Here is a 22,120-nt window from a genome sequence, read left to right on the forward strand (position 1 = left end):
CTGTAACCGACTGTCATAAAACTTAGAACTGTGGGCATTGACGTCACTGCCATTACACGATAGGCTGAGGTGTCTCAGGTGATCCAAGTTATTACGCTTTCTCCAATGGTAAGAGATACAGACCCCCTCATCTCCCTAAAATAAAACAATATCTGATCCAGGAAAGCTTAATGAGCTGGTTCAGGTATTTTGTTTAGGGCTGGAGCTTAACTCTACAGGACAATGCGTCCCCAGGAGCGGAGCTAAAGACCTCTGCCCAATTTTAGCTAATTTAGGTTACACTTTTTTTTTTCATTACAAATAACATTTCCGAAAACATTATATTTGGTTACCTTTTCACAAGGGATGTATTTAACCTAGCCATAATTAAATAGATAAATATTTAGAATTTGATGAAATATGTCTGCATTTTTTTTAAAATCTAAAAATAAAAAAAACACATCCAATGGCAGATTCATAAATCCATTTCCTGTTTTTTCAGGTGTGCAGAGAAGCAGAGGAAAATATCTATATATGGGACATTACTAATCTAATTCTAAGAGACAGGAAGTTCTCTTTGTGTGAACAGATGTATACTATTTGTGCGCCACACATATTGGAGGGTTAGAACTTTCAGGTACGGATGAAAAACCCTGCTGCTACTGCAGAGCCGGAACACAACCAGATTCAACAAAACGTAAGTTGTGCATTTAGCAGTTGCCCTGAGGTTAGGGTTAAGGGTAGTGTCTAGATCAGTGGTTCTCACTGCCAGGCTAGGCATTGGCACCAGCCCCAGTGAAATTAGTCAGTTACGAGAGACATACAAAATTTCCAGAGCGGTGGGTTTCAGGACCGGAATTGAGAACCACTGACTCAAAGAGAAACAAGTTTAGCTCAATAATATTTACCATTTTTATCTCCCAGCATGCTAAAATAACACAACATGAGGAGTCAGATGACTAGTCTGAGAAGTTTCAACCTTCCTAGCTGGCATGTGACTGACCTTCAAAGCTGAAATGTGGTTGAAATAATGAGTTTTTGTTTAAGCATTGAAACTAAATTTAAAGGAGTAGTTCACTTTAAAATTAAAATTAAATTAAAATGAAAAAATAAAATTAAAATGAAAAAAATTTGATTTACTCACCCTCAAGTCATGTATATATGACATTATTCTGCCATTATTAAGCTCGGAAGCATCAGGGTGGTTATTAATATAACTTTGATTGTATTCTTCTGAAAGAAGAAAGTCATACACACCTAGGATGGCTTGAGGGTGAGTAAATCATGGGGTAATTTTCATTTAAAAGTGAACTAGTCCTTTAATGCTGAATGGTTGTTAAAATCAATGTTGAAGTTTTATCAAGATCTGTATGATGAATCAACATAATGTCTTCAACAAAACATATATATAAAGAATAATCTGCCTATAAATCATTAAGTAATTAAAATTATTAAGATCATTATAATTATTACTATTTTTTTTTTTTTTTTTGCATTTATTGCAGTGGTTCTAAATTCCGGCCCTGGTGACCCACCCCTGGTGACCCTCCGAGTGACTGGAATTAAAAAAAACATTTTTTTATTATCACATGTTCCCTGTGGTGTTTAGTTTGCCTTCATTTCCTGTTTTCTGTCTTGCTAGTTTTTTCCTAAATTCCTTTCCACTGTCGCCTCTGGCTTGCTAAGTTGGGGACATGTGTTATTCATAATATTTTAGATCTGCCTGCTTTGACAACACTGTATGAGAACTGAACAGAGCCATAGGCGGATTAACCAAATGGGCAATTGGGCAAGTGCCCAGGGGCACCACGTCCAGGGGGGCACCACGCAAATATTTATAAAAGTGTGGTTGACGTCAGAACCCAACGTCAGACTTACGTCAACATATGACATCGGACAGACGTTAGATTTTGGTGGGAACTTAAAGTTGGGTAACGTCAGAACCCAACGTTATATAGATGTCAGCATCCGACATCCATAAGTGGCAGTGCCCTGGGGCACCAAAGAGTCTTAATCCGCCACTGAACAGACCTGCTGTATCGATAATTGAACTGTAAGTTCAATAAGTTTACAAAAAGTTTACAATAAGTTTATAAGTAAGGGTAAGTTTACACGACAACGATGTACTAAAAACGGAAAAGTTTTTTCCTCTGTACAGATGACAACATAATAAAAATGATTACCCATCACACGGATCCGCGAAAGAGACTAAAACGCTGTATTATGCATGCCAGACAAGTAATTCATTCTAGAACAGTCAGAGGAGATGGCGGTTCAGCATTTAGATGTCGTTCTTCACCATCTGAGGTGCCTGGGGCTGAGACTCAATGTCAAATAGAGAGTTCACTAATTCCTCAACAGAGAACTACATTTCTGGGGGTAGTATGGGACTCAGTTACGATGCGGGCACAGTTGTCTCGTATAAACACCATCTTGATTACAATCTTTTTTTGTTGTTTAGAGGATTTGATTGCGTGTAGAACTTAAACTTTTGTTAAACAAACTCGTTCAGTATTTTGAGCAATACTGAGCAGGTTCTCACTACCGGTAACTAAACACCTCTGATTGGTCATTTTTTTCAAAAGAAATGCTGTGATTGACTAAAATACTCAATGCTGCAAAATCAATTGAGAGGAATCCATGAACTAAGAATCTCTGGACGAACAACCAAAAAACACAAGAGCAGAAAACTGACCCTGTTTTGTGTACCCGATATGTTGTCATGCATCTCATCTGAATGTGTGTGTGCTGTAGGAGATGGCATTTCCTGTGGGTTAGAGAGGTTAAGAGACATCCACAGGGAGGGGGAGGGCCACAACCAAGGTCAAAGGGTACTGTGAGCTGACCATTACTTTCTCTCTGCCAATCAGGCAACATTTATTCACCTTTAGGGCAGCAACAGCAGAAGTTACAGTAAAATACTCAGGAGTCCCACTCCCTCAGTTTGGTTTCTCTAAACTAATTTTTTTTCCCTCAGCTGCATGTGATTTCCATTCAAGATCTTGTGAGGGAAAAGTGTGAGTGAGGAAGAGGGGGGCCGTGGGTGTTCGAGGGAGGAAGTCCAGCTTGGCAGGGCAGGGCGTAAACGAGAGAAGAAGAGAACAGCAGCACAAACTACATAGGCTTGAGAAAGGACAAAAAAATAGCTTGGGAAGAAATAGATGTGAGAAAGACTCTACAGCAGGGAACACAACCACACACACTGCTGGGCTTTTAGAATAGTTGCAGGGGGAATCATGGCCTCTTTGCTGTTGGGATCTATCAGCGTTCTCTACATCTTCTCAGCACTCACGCATACAGCTTCATCGCAACAGTTTAACACAATCTACAGGGTAAGTCCTCTCTTTTGAATTGACATCATGTGATAAAGGTTTCAAAATAAACATACAACTAAAATGATTCACTTTAGTTTCTTTATTACATGTTGTTTGCAGATATTGCACGTATACTTTTATCCAGACCAATTTCCTTAATAGTGTTGCATTCTTTTTAGCTCTGTATGTGCTCAAAATTATCAGATAATAAAGACAGCAATCAAAAGAGATTTAAATATGCTGTAATATTTCTAATCAAATTCAACGTTCAAATTATTTGAGCGAGGCTATGCTAGTTCTTATTGTATGTCATTGAGTACCTCATTTATGTGTTTTTATCTCTGGCGAAGAATTAAAGGGAACATATCAGAGATAAAGTTGCTGCTTTGAAACAATTTGTAGAATGAAAAGCACTAGGCTATATAAATAAATTTGACTTAAATGAAACATCAGAACTTCAAGAGCAACTTTAGAGCAATGGTATTTTTCTATGGGCTGTTCTTACTGGAGATTTTGAGAATCGTCAATAGTTGTTTTTCTGAAGGAAATGTTCGACTTGGCTGTTTGGGTGTGGACTTGTGTTAAATCTAATACTACATTAAACATTAGGTTCAGTGTTAAACATGCTATGAATACAAACCGTTAAAATAGTTTCAATGGAGAGAGGGGTTTATGCGTCTTATGCTCTGTAAGTTTGCTCCCACCCCCACCTACCCAACCAGCAGCTGTTGAGAGTCTAGAAGGTCTAATAGTCACTCCCCACCGGTAATGCAACAGAGAGCGAATGGAGGCCATCTGTTGGGGTTGGGAAATATTGCTCTAGTGGGTACCCAAGAGTGTGGGAAAACTTCCTTACTGGTACATTCCCTTTAGATCAGAACAAATTCAAGTTGTGTTCCAAAGCATAGTAAGCTAGACCATTTTAGAACTAGACCCATTATAGAAATGTCTCCGATACAAATGCTGTTTCTCAAAGTAGGCAGCTATGGATACGTTTACACGACAACAATCTGCTTAAAACGGAGAAGTTCCCTTTCGAGGGAACTCGAACTGCGTCGGTGACGACACTAGGGGAACGCCCTTCAGCGTAGCACGTCTGAATTTATGAATGAAACCGAATCCAATCCTATTGGCGTTGCGTGATGACGTAGCGTGTGACGGCATAAGCGGATGTGTACAAAAGCACGCCGGCACACAGAAAATGTCAGCTTTTTGCTATTCAGCAAGCGCTCTGTGTTGTGGTGAAATCAGTTTGTCCTATTTGGTGTTGTTTGTCTCAGTTCTGATTTATTGTGAGAATGAGTGAGCAGTTTAAAAATTGTGTGTTCCTGTGCCCTCGCTTTATCACGGCTGGGGACACACACGAGATGTGTGTGGCTTGTTTAGGAATGCAGCACGCCCAAGCAGCTCTCGAGGGGGCTGCTTGTGGCCACTGTGATTCTCTTTCTATGAGAGTGCTGCGTTCCCGTCTGGCTTTATTTTCTGAGGATGGCCAGATGCGCGCTCCCCGCGGTTCAGGTCCTGCATCTGCCGAGGCGATGCGGCGGCTTAGATCGTGGGGTTCGCAAAGGGAGCTTTCAGAGGGGATCGGGACTGCCGAGGCACTTTCCCAATCCTCATCTGAAAGCTCAGATTCCCCTATCCCCCGTTCGGGAGCCCGCTCCGCGGCTTCTCCCGTTCGGGATGCAGACCCAGTGCTGCAGCTGTCTGATTCTGAGGAATTAGATGTGCTCAGCGTCGTGGAGGGGGATCTGCATGAAGCACACACACACACACAAATTGCGCCCAGTTATAATGAGCTTTTGGAGGTGGTGACACGGGCTGTGACTAAACTGCATATTAGTTGGCCACAGGAGAGGCAGGAAGAGCGAGTCAGAAGTAAACTCGACGAGCGCTTCCTGCAGCACCGCGCACATCCTCCACGCCGGTCTCTACCGTTCTTCCCGGATTTACACAACGAGTTGTGTAAATCCTGGAACAGGCCCTTTTCAGCGCGCCTGTCTAACCCCCCGATGTTGAACTATAGTGACATTATGGGGGTTAGAGAGAACGGTTATGGGACGATGCCTCGGGTTGAGGAAGCTCTAGCCAGTTACCTTTCACCCGATCTTGCATCGTCCCTTAAGACACCGGCGCTGCCCTCCAAGCCATGTCGCACTACATCTGCATTGGTGGGCAGGGCCTATATGGCGGCAGGTCGGGCTGGTGCGAGCCTGCACACGATGGCCATTCTGCAGGCGTACCAGGCCGACCTCTTAAAAGACATGGACCAGGGCGAGGGTCCTACTATGGAGGATATTGCCGAGCTTCGTAAGGCCACAGACTTGTCTCTCCGGGTTACCAAGGAGACGGCCCGCGCCCATCGGCCGCTCCATGTCAGCTATGGTGACCACGGAGAGGCATCTGTGGCTTAATCTCTCTGGCATCAAGGAGAAGGACAGGGCTTTTCTTCTTGATGCACCCATTTGTACCTCTGGTCTGTTCGGCGAGGCGGTTAATGCTGTCGTCGACAGATTTCAGGACACTAAGAAGCAGAGTGAAGCGTTTAGGCAATATCTCCCTCGCCGGTCGAGGTCTAGGAAGTCGGCTGCTAGAGGGTCAAAACAGCCACAGCCGTCATCCAGCTCCTATCGCCAAGGCCAAAGAGGGAGTGTCGCTTCTAGAGGTCCCCCTCAAGCAGCTTGGGACCCTAGGCAGCGCTCTCACCCACAGCCTTCTGGAAGGACGGATCTGAGGACCGTCATCCAGTCCAGGAAGGCGAAGGGAAAGAGGTCCTAACTCCTGTGGGGCCGCCCCCCCCCGAGAGAGAGCGACCGAGGTACCCTCTCTCGTCGGGCCCTCAGGAAGCTGGCGTCAGTATCCCGCCGTCTCTGACGCATCGGGACGCGCCAGCTTCCAGCGAGCACACGCTGTCTTCTCTGCCCCAAAGGCTTGCAGTCAGACAGCGTTCGCGCTCGCACACTGTGGGTCGTTGTCGGTTTTCCCCTGCCGGTCTTCCGGTTCAGGGTGCCGCCAAGGGCTTACACAAAACACTGGACACCAGCCCCGAGGGTACTTCATAGTTCCAAAGAAGGATGGAGGGTTGCGTCCAATTTTAGATCTGAGGCATCTGAATCGGTCTCTAAGGAGATTCAGGTTCAAAATGCTCACTATTCCCATTATCGTGAGTCAAATCCAATCCGAGGATTGGTTTGTCACGATAGATCTAAAAGACGCCTACTTCCACATCTCCATCCTTCCATCTCACAGGAGGTTCCTAAGGTTTGCTTTCGGGGGCGAAGCTTACCAATATCGGGTTCTTCCGTTCGGCCTAGCACTCTCCCCTCGCACCTTTACCAAGTGTATGGATGCAGCTCTAGCACCCCTGAGGCTCGAGGGCATCAGGGTGCTCAATTACATCGACGACTGGTTAATACTGGCACAGTCGAGAGAGTTGGCGATTCGGCATCGAGATGTCGTCCTCGCCCACATCCAGAGCCTGGGGTTGAGACTCAACACGAAGAAGAGCGTGTTGACACCAGCCCAGAGAACCACGTTCCTGGGAGTGGTGTGGGACTCAGTCACGAGGCAGGCACAATTGTCTCCTGCTCGGATCGAGTCTATCCTGACCTCAGTGTCCAGGATAAAGCTAGGCCAGGCCGTCACTGTCAAACACTTTCAGAGAGTGTTGGGTCTAATGGCAGCAGCGTCCAGCGTGATACCTTCTGGCCTGCTGCACATGAGAGCCCTGCAGTGGTGGTTAAGAGCCAAGGGGTTTTCCCCGAAGGGAAATCCATTCCTCTTGATAAGGGTTACGCGCAGATGCTTTCGTTCCCTATCAATTTGGAAGAAGCCTTGGTTCTTGTCCGAGGGTCCCAGGCTGGGAGCGTTGTGTCACCGGATATCTATTTCGACAGACGCCTCCCTCACGGGCTGGGGCGCGGTCATGGACGGCCGTTTTACGAGAGGTCTCTGGCAGGACCAACATTCCTCTTGGCACATAAATTGCCTAGAAATGTTGGCGGTGTTCCGGGCTCTGAGGAGCTTTCTGCCAGACCTCCATGGTCGCCATGTCCTAGTAAGATCCGACAATATGTCGGTGGTATCTTACTTAAATCATCAGGGGGGTCTGAGGTCGCGCCCTCTGTGCAGACTGGCGCATCAGATCCTCCTGTGGTCCCAGCGGAGACTGTCGTCTCTCAGGGCGATGTATGTCCCGGGGGACCAGAACCAGGGAGCAGACATGCTGTTGAGGCAGGGGCTGAGGCCCGGGGATTGGAGACTCCACCCCGAGGTGGTGGAGTTAATATGCGAGAGGTTTGGCCCAGTGGAAGTGGACCTATTTGCGTCTCGAGAGACGACACACTGTCCACTGTGGTTCTCCCTCACACATCCAGCCCCGCTGGGGTTGGATGCCATTGTGCAGACGTGGCCGAGGCTGCGTCTGTACGCCTTTCCCCCAATCGCTCTGCTCCCAGCAGTTCTGGAGAGGGTCCGTCAGGACGGAGTCAGCCTACTATTAGTAGCCCCTTTTTGGCCGGCCCGAGTATGGTTCTCGGACATCATCTTGCTTCTGGCAGGCCCGCCATGGCAGATCCCTCTGAGGAGGGACCTGTTGTCTCAGGCGGGGGGCTCAGTTCTCCACCCTCGGCCCGAGCTGTGGAAACTGTGGGTCTGGCCCCTGAGGGGGCACAGTACCTAGAAGCCGGCCTGTCAGCAGAGGTGGTTGAAACTATACTCACTTCCAGAGCTCCCTCCACGAGGAAGTTATACGGCCTTAAGTGGAATGTATTTTCCATTTGGTGCAGAGAGCGTGATTTGGACCCAGTTAACTGCCCAGTGGCTTCTGTACTGGAGTTTCTCCAAGACCGCTTTTCTGCCGGGCTTACCCCGTCCACACTCAAGGTTTATGTGGCTGCCATTGCGGCTTTCCACGCTCCTCTGAGTGATGGTCCTCTGGGGAGGCATCACCTGGTCGTACGTTTCCTCCGTGGAGCCTGGAGGATGAGACCTGCGACTCGCACCAGGGTTCCCTCTTGGGACCTGGCAGTGGTGCTCGAAGGGCTGGCCGAGGCCCCTTTCGAACCATTGGAGTCGGCTGAGGCCAAGAACCTTTCATTTAAGGTGGTCTTTTTGTTGGCTATTACTTCTCTGAGGAGGGTAGGAGATCTCCAGGCGCTTTCTATTTCCAATGAGTGCTTGGAGTTTGCTCCCGGCAACATTAAGGCCATCCTTCACCCCAGGCCTGGCTATTTGCCCAAGGTGCCATCTAATGTGGCACGGCCTTTGGTTCTGCAGGCATTTCATCCTCCGCCTCATGTGACGGCGGATGAGGAGAGACTTCATCTGCTCTGCCCTGTCAGAGCACTTCAGTATTACATCCAGAAGTCCTCCTCATGGCGGAAGTCGGACCAGTTGCTGGTGTGTTTTGGGTCTCCCAAGAAGGGGCTTCCCGCCTCTAAGCAGACCATCAGAAACTGGATCGTTCAGACTATTTCCCTGGCCTATCAGGTGCGCAATTTGCCTTCACCTATGGCCGTGAGGGCTCACTCCACCAGAGACATGGCGTCCTCTAGAGCCCTCCTTTCAGGGGTTTCCATACATGACATATGTGAGGCGGCTGGCTGGGCCACTCCGCACACATTCATGAGGTTTTACAGTCTGGACCTTCCCTCTACACCCGGTGCACGAGTGCTTTTGTCCTAAGTTGTGCCTGAAGACAGCTTCACACTAGGATGAGCGGGGTTCGTTGTGGCATAGTGGGTATCTCGTTCCCCTAGTGTCGTCACCGACGCAGTTCGAGTTCCCTCGAAAGGGAACGTCTCGGGTTACGTATGTAACCCTTGTTCCCTGAGAAGGGGAACGAGACACTGCGTCGGTTCGCCACACCTCACCCTGCTTGGAGCACTTGCTTCATAGCAAAAGCTGACATTTTCTGTGTGCCGGCGACTTTTGTACACATCCGCTTATGCCGTCACACGCTACGTCATCACGCGACGCCAATAGGATTGGATTCGGTTTCATTCATAAATTCAGACGTGCTACGCTGAAGGGCGTTCCCCTAGTGTCGTCACCGACGCAGTGTCTCGTTCCCCTTCTCAGGGAACAAGGGTTACATACGTAACCCGAGACGTTTTTCATTTGAGTTTTCCGTGTACAGTCAGTCGACATCATTGTCAAAACGATCGCCTTTCACAGGTGGATCTTTCACAGGGATCCACGAAAACGATTAAAAACTTAGTTTTCTGCTGCCAGGCCATTAGATGACGATGAAACACTATAGACTGAACACGTAATACACATGTGCATGACGTCATCGTTTTCAGGGATTACACTTTTTGTTGTTTATACAGAGACCTTTTTCAAAAACTTGCACTTTGAAACCTGTTTTCAAAAGTTTGCGTTTTCAGGCACACAAAACGGCCAAAACGCATGACGAGTTTTATATTTTCAGTTGAAAACGGTGTCGTGTAAACATACCCTAAATAACCTTGATCAGACAAATTCTAAAATAGCAAATGTTCATTATAGGCCTATTTCATTTTTCATTCAATAACTAATGTTTAATTGCAATTTTAATTACAGTGATCAACTTTTTTTAATATTGGTGGGCTGTACATGTTATGCTTACTAGGTTGCTAGCTTAGTAACATGCTTGAGGTGTCTCTGAGTGAACTAGCTTGGCTGTTCGGTGGATCGCTGATCGATTGCTCCTGTCTGCCTCACTGCCTGCTGTGCTGTGAGTTTTGTCTGCTTCGAGGCTGTAAGCTCCGTCTAAGCCTCGTATTAGCTTCGTATTTCTTTCTGTTTTGGACCATCATTTACTATCATTTCTAATTGTTTATAATACTAATTACAGCTTATTTATCATTCGCTAGCTTCCGTTATTCTTAGCACGACACACTAGTAACTTGTTAGTCTGTTAACGCGCCACCCGTGCGCTCAGTTTATTTATTTATTTTTCTCTCGCACGCCCGCGCCTCTGAGTTAATAAAAGCCCAGGTGAGTAAGGCCACGTCCACACGAAGCCAGAGCTTTCCCTATCCGATCTTTTTTTCCTCGTTCTAAAAAAAAAAATCCGTAAACACGGCGCCTTCTCAAGAAATATCTGCGTACACACGAAACCACTGAAACCGACTCAAACCGATGTAGTATACATGCCAGACCAGTATGAGGCGCTGTATTTCTGACACAGATACACTAAAAACAGAGAAGAAGACTTGCGCATAAACCTTTCGCGCTGTATACAATAATATACAGAATGTAATATTAGACACAGTAGCTTCTTTTCTTTTTTACCAAGAACTTTATTGAACAATATGAAATACCATAAATGGCCTGGTACAAAATAGGGATGAGTCACGATATTCGATTAGTTAGCTAAAGCATAAAGCTTGCCACAAACGGCAAATAGCCTAATCATTATGAATGTGTCAAATATAGCAAGGAGACATTTTAATTGTTTATTAATAAACTAGTGTTTTATGTGACGATGCTGACTCGCCACCTTCGCAGTATTGTGAAGGTGCCTATAGAGAGAAATACGAACTTCATTATTAGAGTTGTCTGTTTCTTTTTGTTTTGAATTGTTTTGTTTAAAAGTAGACATTTCAAGCTTAGATATATTTCTGAGTTTCTGTTCATTTATGAGACAAGCTCCAGTTCACGTGCGATGCAAGTTATATCGCGTCGGCGCCTCCATGTCCTGATTATAGGCTATTGTCTGCTATATTTGCTTCTTATTTATTAAATCCTGTAAATTGGTTGATGAAACATTGATTAAAATTAAGATACAATTTATACAAAACGAAATTCACTTTAAAGAAAGGCTTTATACAAAACAAAACTTAATGAAGTGGTCAAAATGATGTGTCTCGATATTGCGCATCTTATGATTAGGCTACTCACGCTGTTCACTTTTCAAAAAAATAACATAATATTTAAACATAAATATGAAACTAACTTTTCTTTATTGTTTACAAAATGTAGGCCTACAGTACATATTTAATGTCGGAGCGAACGCCGTGTTACCGGTGAGCATGAGGGGGCAGAGGTGCGTTTTTTGAATAATAATACAATAATTCCCAGCGATCGTCGAATATTATTTTTGCTTGAAATGCCTATCCCTACAAAATACGAAATGTCTTAATCAGACAAAATACAAGCATCATAGCATAAGAAAGAAATATAAATAAATAAAGAAGTAAAATAAATAAATAAAATAAAAATACATTAAAGTAGGCCTAAATAATAAATAAATAAATAAAAGAGGCTCAATAGCTTCTGAAGCATGAACTCAAGCAGAAGTCGCAGTTGTTGTTACTGATTTGTCTGACTAGTCGACATGTAGGATGATGACATCATCGTTTCACAAAATATACGGATTGGCCGTACACACGAAAACACAAAAGTGTCGTTTTCAGATTTATCCACCCTGGGACCCGGTTTCAAAAAATAGCGGTTTCAGTCTCTTTTTTTTACGTATACAGCTAAACGCGTCTCCGTGTGGACAGGGCCTAAGAATCAATCAACAAACACGGTGAGTAATGTCTTGTCCTGTTATTGTCACCTGCACTTCATGCCACATGTTTAGTATAGCCTTCCCCGTCGGCAATATAGGATATATATGTGATAAATGCAAGGAAACAGTCAGGCTGTTTGCGAGACACGCATCCAAAATTTTATTGAGGATAGTAAGTGTGCAAGAGCTTTAGATACTACTTTGGATGCGCCAAGCATAGTGAACCCTTTACATGATTCGGTTCCGGCTGAATTATTGCCTGTACAGCAAGGCAAATAGGTGACAGTGAGGGATCGCTCTAGTCGCGGATCAAAAAAACACTCTTCCGTTCCAATTACCACAACATATCGATTTGCCCCACTCAGTGAACCACTGACTGAGAATTCTGTTGATTGCGCCCTGGTAATTGACTATTCTATTACACGGAACGTGAAAACAGAGACACCAGCCAGCATAGTCACATGTTTGCCGGGAGCCAGAGCGCCTGACATCAAAGCAAATTTAAAAGTGCTGGCTAATTCTAATCGTAAATTCTCTACGATTATTTTTCACGTCGGCACTAATGATGTTCGACTTCGCCAGTCGGAGATCACCAAAATTAACATTAAAGAGGTGTTTTGAACTCGCAAGCACGATGTCAGGCACTGTAATTTGCTCTGGCCTCCTTCCTGTCCGAAGGAGTGATGAGTTAGTAGATTGTGTTCACTCAATGGCTGGCTGTCTAAGTGGTGTCCTCAAAATAATATAGAATTCGTAGAAATTGGAAAAGTTTTTGGGGCAAACCTGGCCTGTTGAAAAGAGATGGTATTCATCCCTCCTTGGATGGTGCTGCTCTTTTCTCTAGTAATTTGGCTCATAGTCTTAGAGATAAAACATGACAATCTGGGGCTCAGGTCTGGAAGCAGACAGACTGGGTTGGGTGCTTGGGTTGCTGAATATTCGATCCCTTACTTCAAAAGCACTTATTGTTAATGATATGATTTCAGATTATAACCTAGATGTGCTGTCTTTGACAGAAACCTGGCTAAAACCAAACAATTACATTACTTTAAATGAGTCCACCAAGATTACTGTTATAAACATGAACCTCGTCCGAAAGGCAAAGGGGGAGGTGTTGCTGTAATCTATTTTAATATTTTCAAAACCACTAAGAAATCTAGTTTTAAATATACTTCTTTTAAAGTGTTGGTGCTTAATGTAAAAATATATAGTGTAAACGATAAATCACATTTGAGAATTCTGCTGGCTACTGTATACAGGCCACCAGGGCACCATAAAGACTTCATCAAAGAATTTGCTGACTTTCTATCAGAATTAGTATTGGCTGCAGATAAAGTACCAATTTTGTTGGTGATTTTAATATACATGTAGATAATGAAAATGATGCATTGGGATTGGCATTTAAAGACATTGTAAACTCAGTTGGAGTTAGACAACACGTGTCAGGACCTACTCATTGTCGTAATCATACTCTAGATCTAATATTATCACATGGAATAGATGTTGATGCCGTTGAAATACTGCAGCAGAGCGACGACATCTCAGATCGTTATCTAGTCTCATGTAAATTACATTTAGCCAAGGCTGCAAATATAGCTTAGAAGAACTCGATATTGCAACAGAAACTTTTAACTCTCTCTTTTCCAGCACTTTAGACGCAGTTGCTCCGCTGCGCTTAAAGAAGATTAAAGAAAATAGTCCAACGCCGTGGTACAACAAGCACACTCAGGCCCTTAAGAGAGCAGCCAGAAAAATGGAGCGCAACTGGAAGAAAACAAAACTAGAGGTATTTCGGATTGCATGGAAGGACAGCTCGATTGCTTACAGAGAGGCTTTAAAAGCTGCTAGATCTGGTTATTTTTCAACCCTATTAGAAGAAGATAAACATAATCCTAGGTATTTATTTGAAAAAGTGGCTAAACTAGCGAAAAAGAAACCTTCAAGCCCAGAAGTTTCCAAGAAACACAGCAGTAATGACTTTATGAACTTCTTCACTTGTAAGATCGATAATATCAGGGACAAAATTATAACTATGCAACCGTCTACTACAGTATCGCATCAGGGAGTGCATTGTAGTCTCCCTGAGGAAAATTTGATTCATTTGTTGGTATAGGAGAAGAAGAATTTTGCAAAATCGTTAACTCATCTAAATCGACAACTTGTATGTTAGACCCTATACCGACTAAACTATTGAAAGAGATGCTTCCAGAGGTCATAGATCCTCTTCTCAATATCATTAATTAATCTTTGTCTCTAGGATACGTACCAAAACCCTGTAAGCTGGCTATGATTAAACCGCTTGTTAAAAAAAACGCAACTTGATCCTACGGAATTAGTCAATTACAGGCCGATCTCGAAATTGCCTTTTCTGTCAAAGATATAAGAAAAGACAGTATCCTCACAACTGTGTTCCTTTCTTGAAGGAAATGCTATCTGCGAGGATTTTCAGTCCGGATTTAGACCGTACCATAGTACTGAGACTGCTCTCATTAAAGTCACAAATGATTTGCTCTTATCTTCCGATCGTGGTTGTATCTCTCTATTAGTGTTACTTGATCTTAGTGCTGCATTTTACACCATTGACCACAACATTCTATTAAATAGACTAGAAAACTATGTTGGCATTAGTGGAATTGCACTAGCATGGTTTAAATCATACTTATCTGACCATTATCTGTTTGTAGCAGTAAATGAAGAGATGTCTTATCGGTCAAAAGTTCAGTATGGCGTACCACAAGGCTCAGTACTAGGACCGCTGCATTTCACTCTGTACATGCTACTGTTAGGAGATATCATTAGGAAACATGGAATTAGTTTTCACTGTTATGCTGATGATACTCAGCTCTATATTTCCTCAAAACCTAGGCAAGGCAAGGCAAGGCAAGGCAAGGCAAGTTTATTTATATAGCACATTTCATACACAATGGTAATTAAAAGTGCTTTACATAGAAGAAATTAAAGTAATCAAAATAAATCAGAATAATTAAAACAGTTTAGAATAAAAGATAAAATACAGAAATAATCAAATGAAATCAGAATAATTAAAACATAAAATAAAATATAGTACAAACAGTCGGACGAACAGTTGCACAGTGCTCATTCAGTAAATGCACAGTTAAACAGATGTGTTTTGAGTCTGGATTTGAATGTGACTACTGTAGGAGCACATCTGATCTCTTCTGGAAGCTGGTTCCAGCTGCGGCTGGCATAGTAGCTAAAAGCGGACTCGCCATGCTTAGAGTGAACCCTTGGTATTTCTAGCCGATGTGATCCTAATGATCTGAGTGATCTGTTGGGTTTGTATTCAGTGAGCATATCTGCAATGTATTGAGGTCCTAGGCCATTGAATGATTTATATACCAGTAATAATACTTTAAAATCAATCCTAAATGTAACTGGCAGCCAGTGTAAAGACCTGAGGACTGGTGTGATGTGTTCATATTTTCTGGTTCTGCTCAGAATCCTAGCAGCAGCGTTCTGTATGAGCTGCAACTGTCTTATGGTCTTTTTGGGAAGGCCAGTGAGAAGTCCATTACAATAATCCACCTTACTGGTGATGAAAGCATGCACAAGTTTTTCTAAGTCTTGACTGGAAACAAAGCATCTAATTCTTGCAATATTTTTCAGGTGATAGTATGCTGATTTAGTTATTGCTTTGACATGACTACTGAAACTAAGGTCTGACTCCAGAGACACACCCAGATTCCTGACTTGATTTTTAGTTGTTTGACCCCTAGACTGAAGGTATGCGTTCACCTTGAGAACTTCATCTTTGTTTCCAAACGCAATGACTTCAGTTTTGTCTTTGTTTAACGGAAGAAAGTTTTGGCACATCCAATTGTTTACTTCATCGATGCTTTGGCAAAGGGAGTCAATGGGGCTGTAATCGTTAGGCGATAGGGATAAGTAGAGCTGTGTGTCGTCTGCATAGCTATGGTAAGCGATTTAGTTCTTTCTCATTATTTGGCTCATTGGGAGCATGTACAGGTTGAATAGGAGTGGCGCAAGAATTGAGCCTTGAGGGACTCCGCATGTCATGGATGTCCACTCAGACTTATGGTCTCCTATACTCACATAATAACCTCTGCCTCCTAAGTATGACCTGAACCATTTTAGGACTATCCCAGAAAGCCCGACCCAGTTTTCCAGCCTGTCAAGAAGTATTTTGTGATCGACAGTGTCAAATGCAGCACTGAGGTCGAGTAGTACCAGCACTGATAATTTGCCTGTATCAGTATTTAAGCGAATATCATTTATTATCTTTATGAGCGCGGTCTCTGTACTGTGGTGCGGTCGGAAACCAGATTGAAAATGGTCAAAGTATCCATGCGAGCTTAAGAATTTGTTCAGCTGATTGAAGACAACTTTTTCAATGATCTTGCCTATGAAAGGAAGATTTGAGATCGGTCTATAGTTGTTTAATATGGTCTTATCCAGATTGCTCTTTTTCAGGAGGGGCTTGACAACAGCAGTTTTCAGGGAGGTCTGAAAACTTCCAGAGAGAAGTGTGGCATTTACCACTTCTAGGAGATCTGCTTCTAAGCTGTGTAACACATTTTTGAAAAAAGATGTGGGAAGTGCGTCAAGGGCGCAGGTTGATGTTTTTAGGTGCTGTACGGTTTCTTCCAAAATTTTGCCATCAATTTCTTCGAAATCAGACATAGTGGCTACTTTCTCCTGCTGTTGTCTGATCTGCCTGACCCCAGCGCAACTCAAGGATGAGCTGATCACCTTTCTGATATTATTGATTTTCACAGAGAAGAAGGAAGCAAACTCACTGCACTTTCTCACTGAGAGCATTTCACTGGGAATCTGGCTTGGGGGGTTTGTCAGTCTCTCTACAGTAGCAAAAAGAGTGCGCGTGTTGTTTATATTGCTGTTTATAATATTCGAGAAGAAAGTCTGTCTAGCTTTGCTTAGTTCCTTATTGAAAGCATGGATGCTGTCTTTGTAGATGTTATAATGGACTACAAGTTTTGTCTTCCGCCACATGCGCTCTGCTTTTCTGCATTGTCTTTTCATATTTTGCACTGCTGTTGAGTTTCTCCAAGGTGCTTTTTGTCTGTCACTCTTCTTCCTGACTTTCACAGGAGCAATATCATCAATTACACTCTTAACTTTTGAGTTAAAAGAATCAAGGAGAAAATCAACAGAGTCAGCAGATATGCTTGGTGTTAAAGATATAGCCTTCATAAATAGTACACTAGTGTTCTCATTTAAGCATCTCTTCTTGACAGACACAGATCTAGCTTCAATGGCAGGAGAGATCAATATATCAAAGAAAATACAAAAATGATCAGACAGTGCTACATCCTTAATAACAATTGATAAAATGTTTAGACCCTTACTGATAAGTAAATCTAGAGTGTGTCCACGATTATGTGTGGGTCCATGTACATGCTGAGTCAGATCAAACATTTTTAAAACAGTTTTGATTTCTTTACCCATATTGTTTCCTGCATTATCTATGTGAATGTTAAAATCTCCAGCAATGGCAAAGCAGTCAAACTCTGAGGAAATTGTTGATAACAGTTCTGTTAAGTTCTCAGCAAAAGCTGGAGAGTATTTTGGAGGCCTGTAAACAATGATAAGTAAAATGCGTGGAGCACCTTTTAACACAATACCCAGATATTCGAAAGGCGGGTAATTCCCAAATGATATTTGCTTACATTGATAGACATCTTTATGAAGAGCAGCTAAACCCCAACCTCTTCTGACAGCTCTGCAGACACTCATAAAAGTAAAGTTAGGAGGGGCTGTTTCATTGAGGACTGTTGCACTGCAACTGTCTTCTAGCCAAGTTTCATTTAGCAACATAAAATCCAGGTTGTATGTGGTTATTAAGTCGTTGACTAAAAGTGATTTAATTTTAAGTGAGCGGATGTTTAAAAGTGCTAACTTAACAGTCTTACTTTTTGTCCCCACAGCAATCTTGGTATGTCGTGTAATAGGCACCAGATTAGATGGGTTTGCTGTATGGCTTTTGAAGGCCTTAGACTTTCTATCATGTAATCGAACAGCAATTGAAAAAGATACAGGCACACTGGGTTCCCGCTTGTTCTGTAAACATTTGAGAAAGTTATTGTTATCATAGCGGGGACCCGACGTATATCACTGAGAGCTGGTATCAGTTGTTTTTGGTTCACCTCGAGCCGCTGGAGGTAACCTAACGAAACTTACCAATTTACAAAATTAACGGAATGCATAGCTGATATAAAAAATTGGGTGACTAGTAATTTCCTACTACTAAATTCTGAAAAAACAGAGATTCTAATTATTGGACAAAAAACTTCCACACGCAATAACCTAGAATACTGTTTAACACTTGATGGCTGCTCTGTCAAGTCTTCGTCGTCAGTTAGGAACCTGGGTGTGCTCTTTGATACCAATCTCTCATTTGAAAGTCACGTGTCTAGTATCTGTAAAAGCGCATTTCCCTTTCAAGGGAACTCGAGCTGCGTCAAACGCTGTGGGAACGCCCCTGCGTTGTGCGTCATGAAGCAAGTATGGAATCAGCCCAATGGAGAGATGGAACGTCATAGGCGGGTGACTTCATCGACCAGGAAACTATAAAGCACCCCATAAACACAAGCGCAACAGCTTTCTGTGCCTTCAGTCGCGCTATATGTGAATCTGTCCCTGTGTGAATATTGTCTGTCTTTACATACTCTGCACCACACAAACAATTTATATATATATATATATATATATATATATTAAGAGAGATATGGCGAATGGCGAACGAACAGCAGTTTAGGAAGTGTGTCCCTCCCTGCTCGCGTTATTTTACGAGTGGGGATACACACGTTCTTTGTGTTGTTTGTTTGGGAGTGCAGCATGCCCAGTCAGCTCTCGAGGGAGCTGATTGTGAGCATTGCGAGCGTCTGCCATTAAGGACGCTCCGCTCCCGCCGGGCGCTCTTCGAGGAGAGCGGTTTCGGTGCGCGCTCCCCGCGGTTCGGGTCCCGCTCTTGCCGAGGCAGAGCGACGACGCGTATCTTGGGGATCGCATATGGATCTCTCAGCGGAGTTAGAGACGGGCTCTGACTTATCTCTTCCTTCACCTGTGAGATCCAGTGCCTCAGTCCCGTGTTCAGAAGCACGCGCTGCGGTTTCTTCCGCTCGGGCTGAGGCACCAGTTATAAATGAGGGAGATGTGGAGGATTCGCCACCTTACACTCCCGAAAGTGATGAGCTAGTGGAGGTATTAACAAGAGCAGTAGAAAAACTCAGCATTGTATAGCCAGTGACTAGACAGGAGTCTGTTTCTAAATCAAAATTAGATGAGAGATTTTTGCCGTCACAAGTGCAACCTCCACGCCGGTGCTTGCCGTTTTTTCCTGATCTCCACACTGAGGTGTCGAAATCGTGTCAAAAAACGGTGTCATATAGAGTGTTTAGTCCCCAGACTTCAACATATTCTAATATTGTGGGGGCAAAATCATATGGTTTTTCGGCTATGCCTCGCGTGGAAGAGACGCTTGCGAGTTTTCTCTCCATCGAGGCTGCGTCATCTGTTAAGGCACCGGCATTACCCACCAAGCCTCTTAGAAATATTTCGGTTTTTGTGGGTAAAGCGTATTCGGCGGTGGGTCAGGCTGCGTCATGTCTGCATACTATTTCTATTATGCAGGCATACCAGGCTGACCTGCTGAGGGACGTGAGTGAGAGTGAGGAGGTCAGTGCTGACGTGGTTCGCGAACTGTGTCAGGCTGCTGATTTATCCCTGCGCGCAACCAGAGAGTCGGCCAAGCTAGTGGGTCGATCTATGGCAGCTCTGGTGGCCGCAGAAAGACATCTGTGGTTAAATCAGACAAATATAAAAGGAAAAAGAAAAAGCTTTCCTTTTAGACACTCCTCTCTCCCCCCTGCGTTTATTTGGCGATGCTGTAAATTCTGTCATCGATAAATTCCAGGAGAAGGAAAAGCAAACAACAGCTTTTAAGAAATTTCTCCCTTTAAAAATTCATGTCCCTGGGGCTGCTGGGCGGGAGCAGCCCCGGCCGTCTGCGAGCTCATCATATAGGGCGCTGAAGTAGAGTGTCGCGTCTCGTGCTCCCCCTGCTGGACAGTGGGCTCAGCCGTGGCACTCTCAGCCGAAATCTCCCAGTAATAGAACTGATCTGAGGACAGTTATATTAGCTAAGAAGGCTTCGGCTAAGAAGAAGTCCTGGAGCCACGGCGCGCAGGACACTGAGGGTGGTCCCCACCGAGGCGGAAAGGTGTTCACCTCTTTCTACGGTGCCCATTCTTCCTCGGTGCCCTCAGGGGCCCGTTTTGCCAACCCCGCCTTCATGCCGGGGCGCAGACGGTCCCAGCGAGCGACTTCCCGAGGGACGCTCGCTCCCTCTGAGGAGGGTTTCAGAGCGGTTAGACCAGTTGTTCCCTGCCGGTGTGCCGTTATAGGACGCTGCGTTTGCTGCTCAAGTTACACCAGAGCCCAGTCTCGAGAGACTGGTACCCTTAGTAGAATTTTTGGCAGAGTGGAAAAGCCTGCCAAAAAAATCTCATTGGGTCCTGCAGACAATAGAAAGGGATTATGCTATCCAATTCAGGTGTCGTCCACCAAGATTCAGAGGGGCTCTGCCTACAGTGGTGGGCCCCGAGCAGGCTCTGGTTATGGAACAAGAGGTGAAAGCACTCCTTCAAAAGGAGGCTATAGAACGGGTTCCTCCTCCCAGTGTGGAGTCAGGCTATTACAGCCGATATTTCATCGTTCCAAAATAGGATGGGGGGTTGCGTCCAATTTTAGACCTGCGCCTATTGAATCGCTCGGTAGGGAAGCCAAAATTCAAGATGCTCACTATCAAGCAGATCGTGTCACAAATCAGATCCGAGGACTGGTCTGTCACGATAGATCTAAGGTATGCTTACTTCCACATTTCCAACCTTCCACAACACAGGAAGTTCCTGAGGTTCGCCTTCGGGGGCGAGGTGTACCAGCACAGGGTTCTTCCGTTTGGCCTAGCTTTATCTCCCCGCACTTTCACGAAATGCATAGACGCAGCACTAGTGCCCCTGAGGCTTCAGGGTGTTCGTGTCCTCAATTACATCAACGATTGGTTGATTTTAGCTCAGACAGAGCAGATGGCGGTTCGACATTGAGATGTCGTTCTCGTTCATATCAGGAAGTTGGGGTTGAGGCTGAACTCAAAGAAAAGTGTATGATCTCCTCAGAAGACCACTTTTCTGGGTGTCGTTTGGGTTTCGGTTTCGATGCAGGCGCGAATCGCTCCGACCCGCATCGTTTCGATTCTCTCAGCTGTGAAACAAGTAAAGCTAGGCCAGCTACTTACTGTAAAACAGTTTTAGAGACTGTCGGGTCTGATGGCAGCAGCGTCCGAGGTTATACCTTGCGGCCTGTTGTACATGAGATCGCTACAGTGGTGGCTCAGGACCAAGGGATTCTCCCCGAGGGGAAATCCGCTCCGCACGGTCAAAGTCACGCGGCGCTGCCTTCGTGCTCTGGTCATGTGGAAAGAAACTTGGTTCCTATTCAAAGGGCCTGTGTTGGGGGCTCTTTGTCGTCGCGTAACGCTAACGACGGATGCTTCCCTCACAGGGTGGGGGGCGGTCATGAGTGGTCGTCCAGCCCAAGGGCTGTCGCAGGACCATCATCTATCACGGCTTATAAATTGTCTAGAGATGTTGGCGGTGTTCCAGGCTCTGAAACACTTCCTAGCAGACCTGAGAGGTCATCATGTGTTAGTTCAGTCAGACAACACGTCGGTGGTCTCTTATGTAAATCTTCAGGGGGGCCTGCGGTTTCGCCGACTTTACAAGTTGGCCCGTCAGATCCTCCTGAGGTCCCAAGGGAGGTTACTATTTCTGAGAGCAATGTATCTTCCTGGGTATTTGAATGTGGTAACAGACTCCCTGTCGAGACAGGGGCCGAGGCCGGGGGATTGGAGACTCCATCCCGAGGTGGTGGAGCTCCTTTGGTTGAGTTTCGGTCGCGCCGAGGTGGACCTATTCACTTCCAAGGAGACCACGCATTGTCATCTGTGGTTTTCCATCAGCCATCCAGCCCCTCTGGGGTTGGACACTATGGTGCAGCCGTGGCCGAGTTCACGTCTGTTTGCCTTTCCCCCGATTGCTCTGCTACCTGGAGTTCTGGAGAGGGTTCGCCGGGACGGGGTCAGCCTACTATTAGTAGCCCCGTTCTGGCCGGCCTCTACTGGGTGGTAACTCTCTACTGGGTGGTTGCCCGGCACGCTTAATACAAAAACTACAGCTGGTCCAAAACGCAGCCGCTAGAGTTCTTACCAGAACCAGGAAATATGACCGTATTAGCCCGGTTCTGTAAACACTGCATTGGCTCCCTATTA

At 44.8% G+C, this 22,120-nt stretch overlaps 1 protein-coding gene across 3 annotated transcripts in view; it reads left to right on the forward strand.

Annotated features, from left to right (window-relative positions):
• Window positions 1-486: 486 nt before the first annotated feature.
• The window catches only part of lama4 (laminin, alpha 4), a 177,204-nt gene continuing 155,570 nt past the window's right edge, over window positions 487-22,120 (forward strand). Inside the window, exon 1 of one of the 3 annotated variants that reach the window (XM_077220211.1) lies at window positions 487-676. In XM_077220211.1, the coding sequence (XP_077076326.1) occupies window positions 623-676 (54 nt within the window). In that variant the 5' untranslated portion in view covers window positions 487-622. Of the gene's footprint in view, window positions 677-2,822; window positions 3,312-22,120 lie in introns of those variants that run through there. The other 2 variants (XM_077220210.1, XM_077220212.1) reach the window with 2 other exon arrangements.

This window comes from Siphateles boraxobius, unplaced genomic scaffold, assembly GCF_051911475.1.
Source record: "Siphateles boraxobius isolate OS27281-9 unplaced genomic scaffold, OSU_SipBor_1 8, whole genome shotgun sequence".
Lineage (NCBI taxonomy): Eukaryota > Metazoa > Chordata > Actinopteri > Cypriniformes > Leuciscidae > Siphateles > Siphateles boraxobius.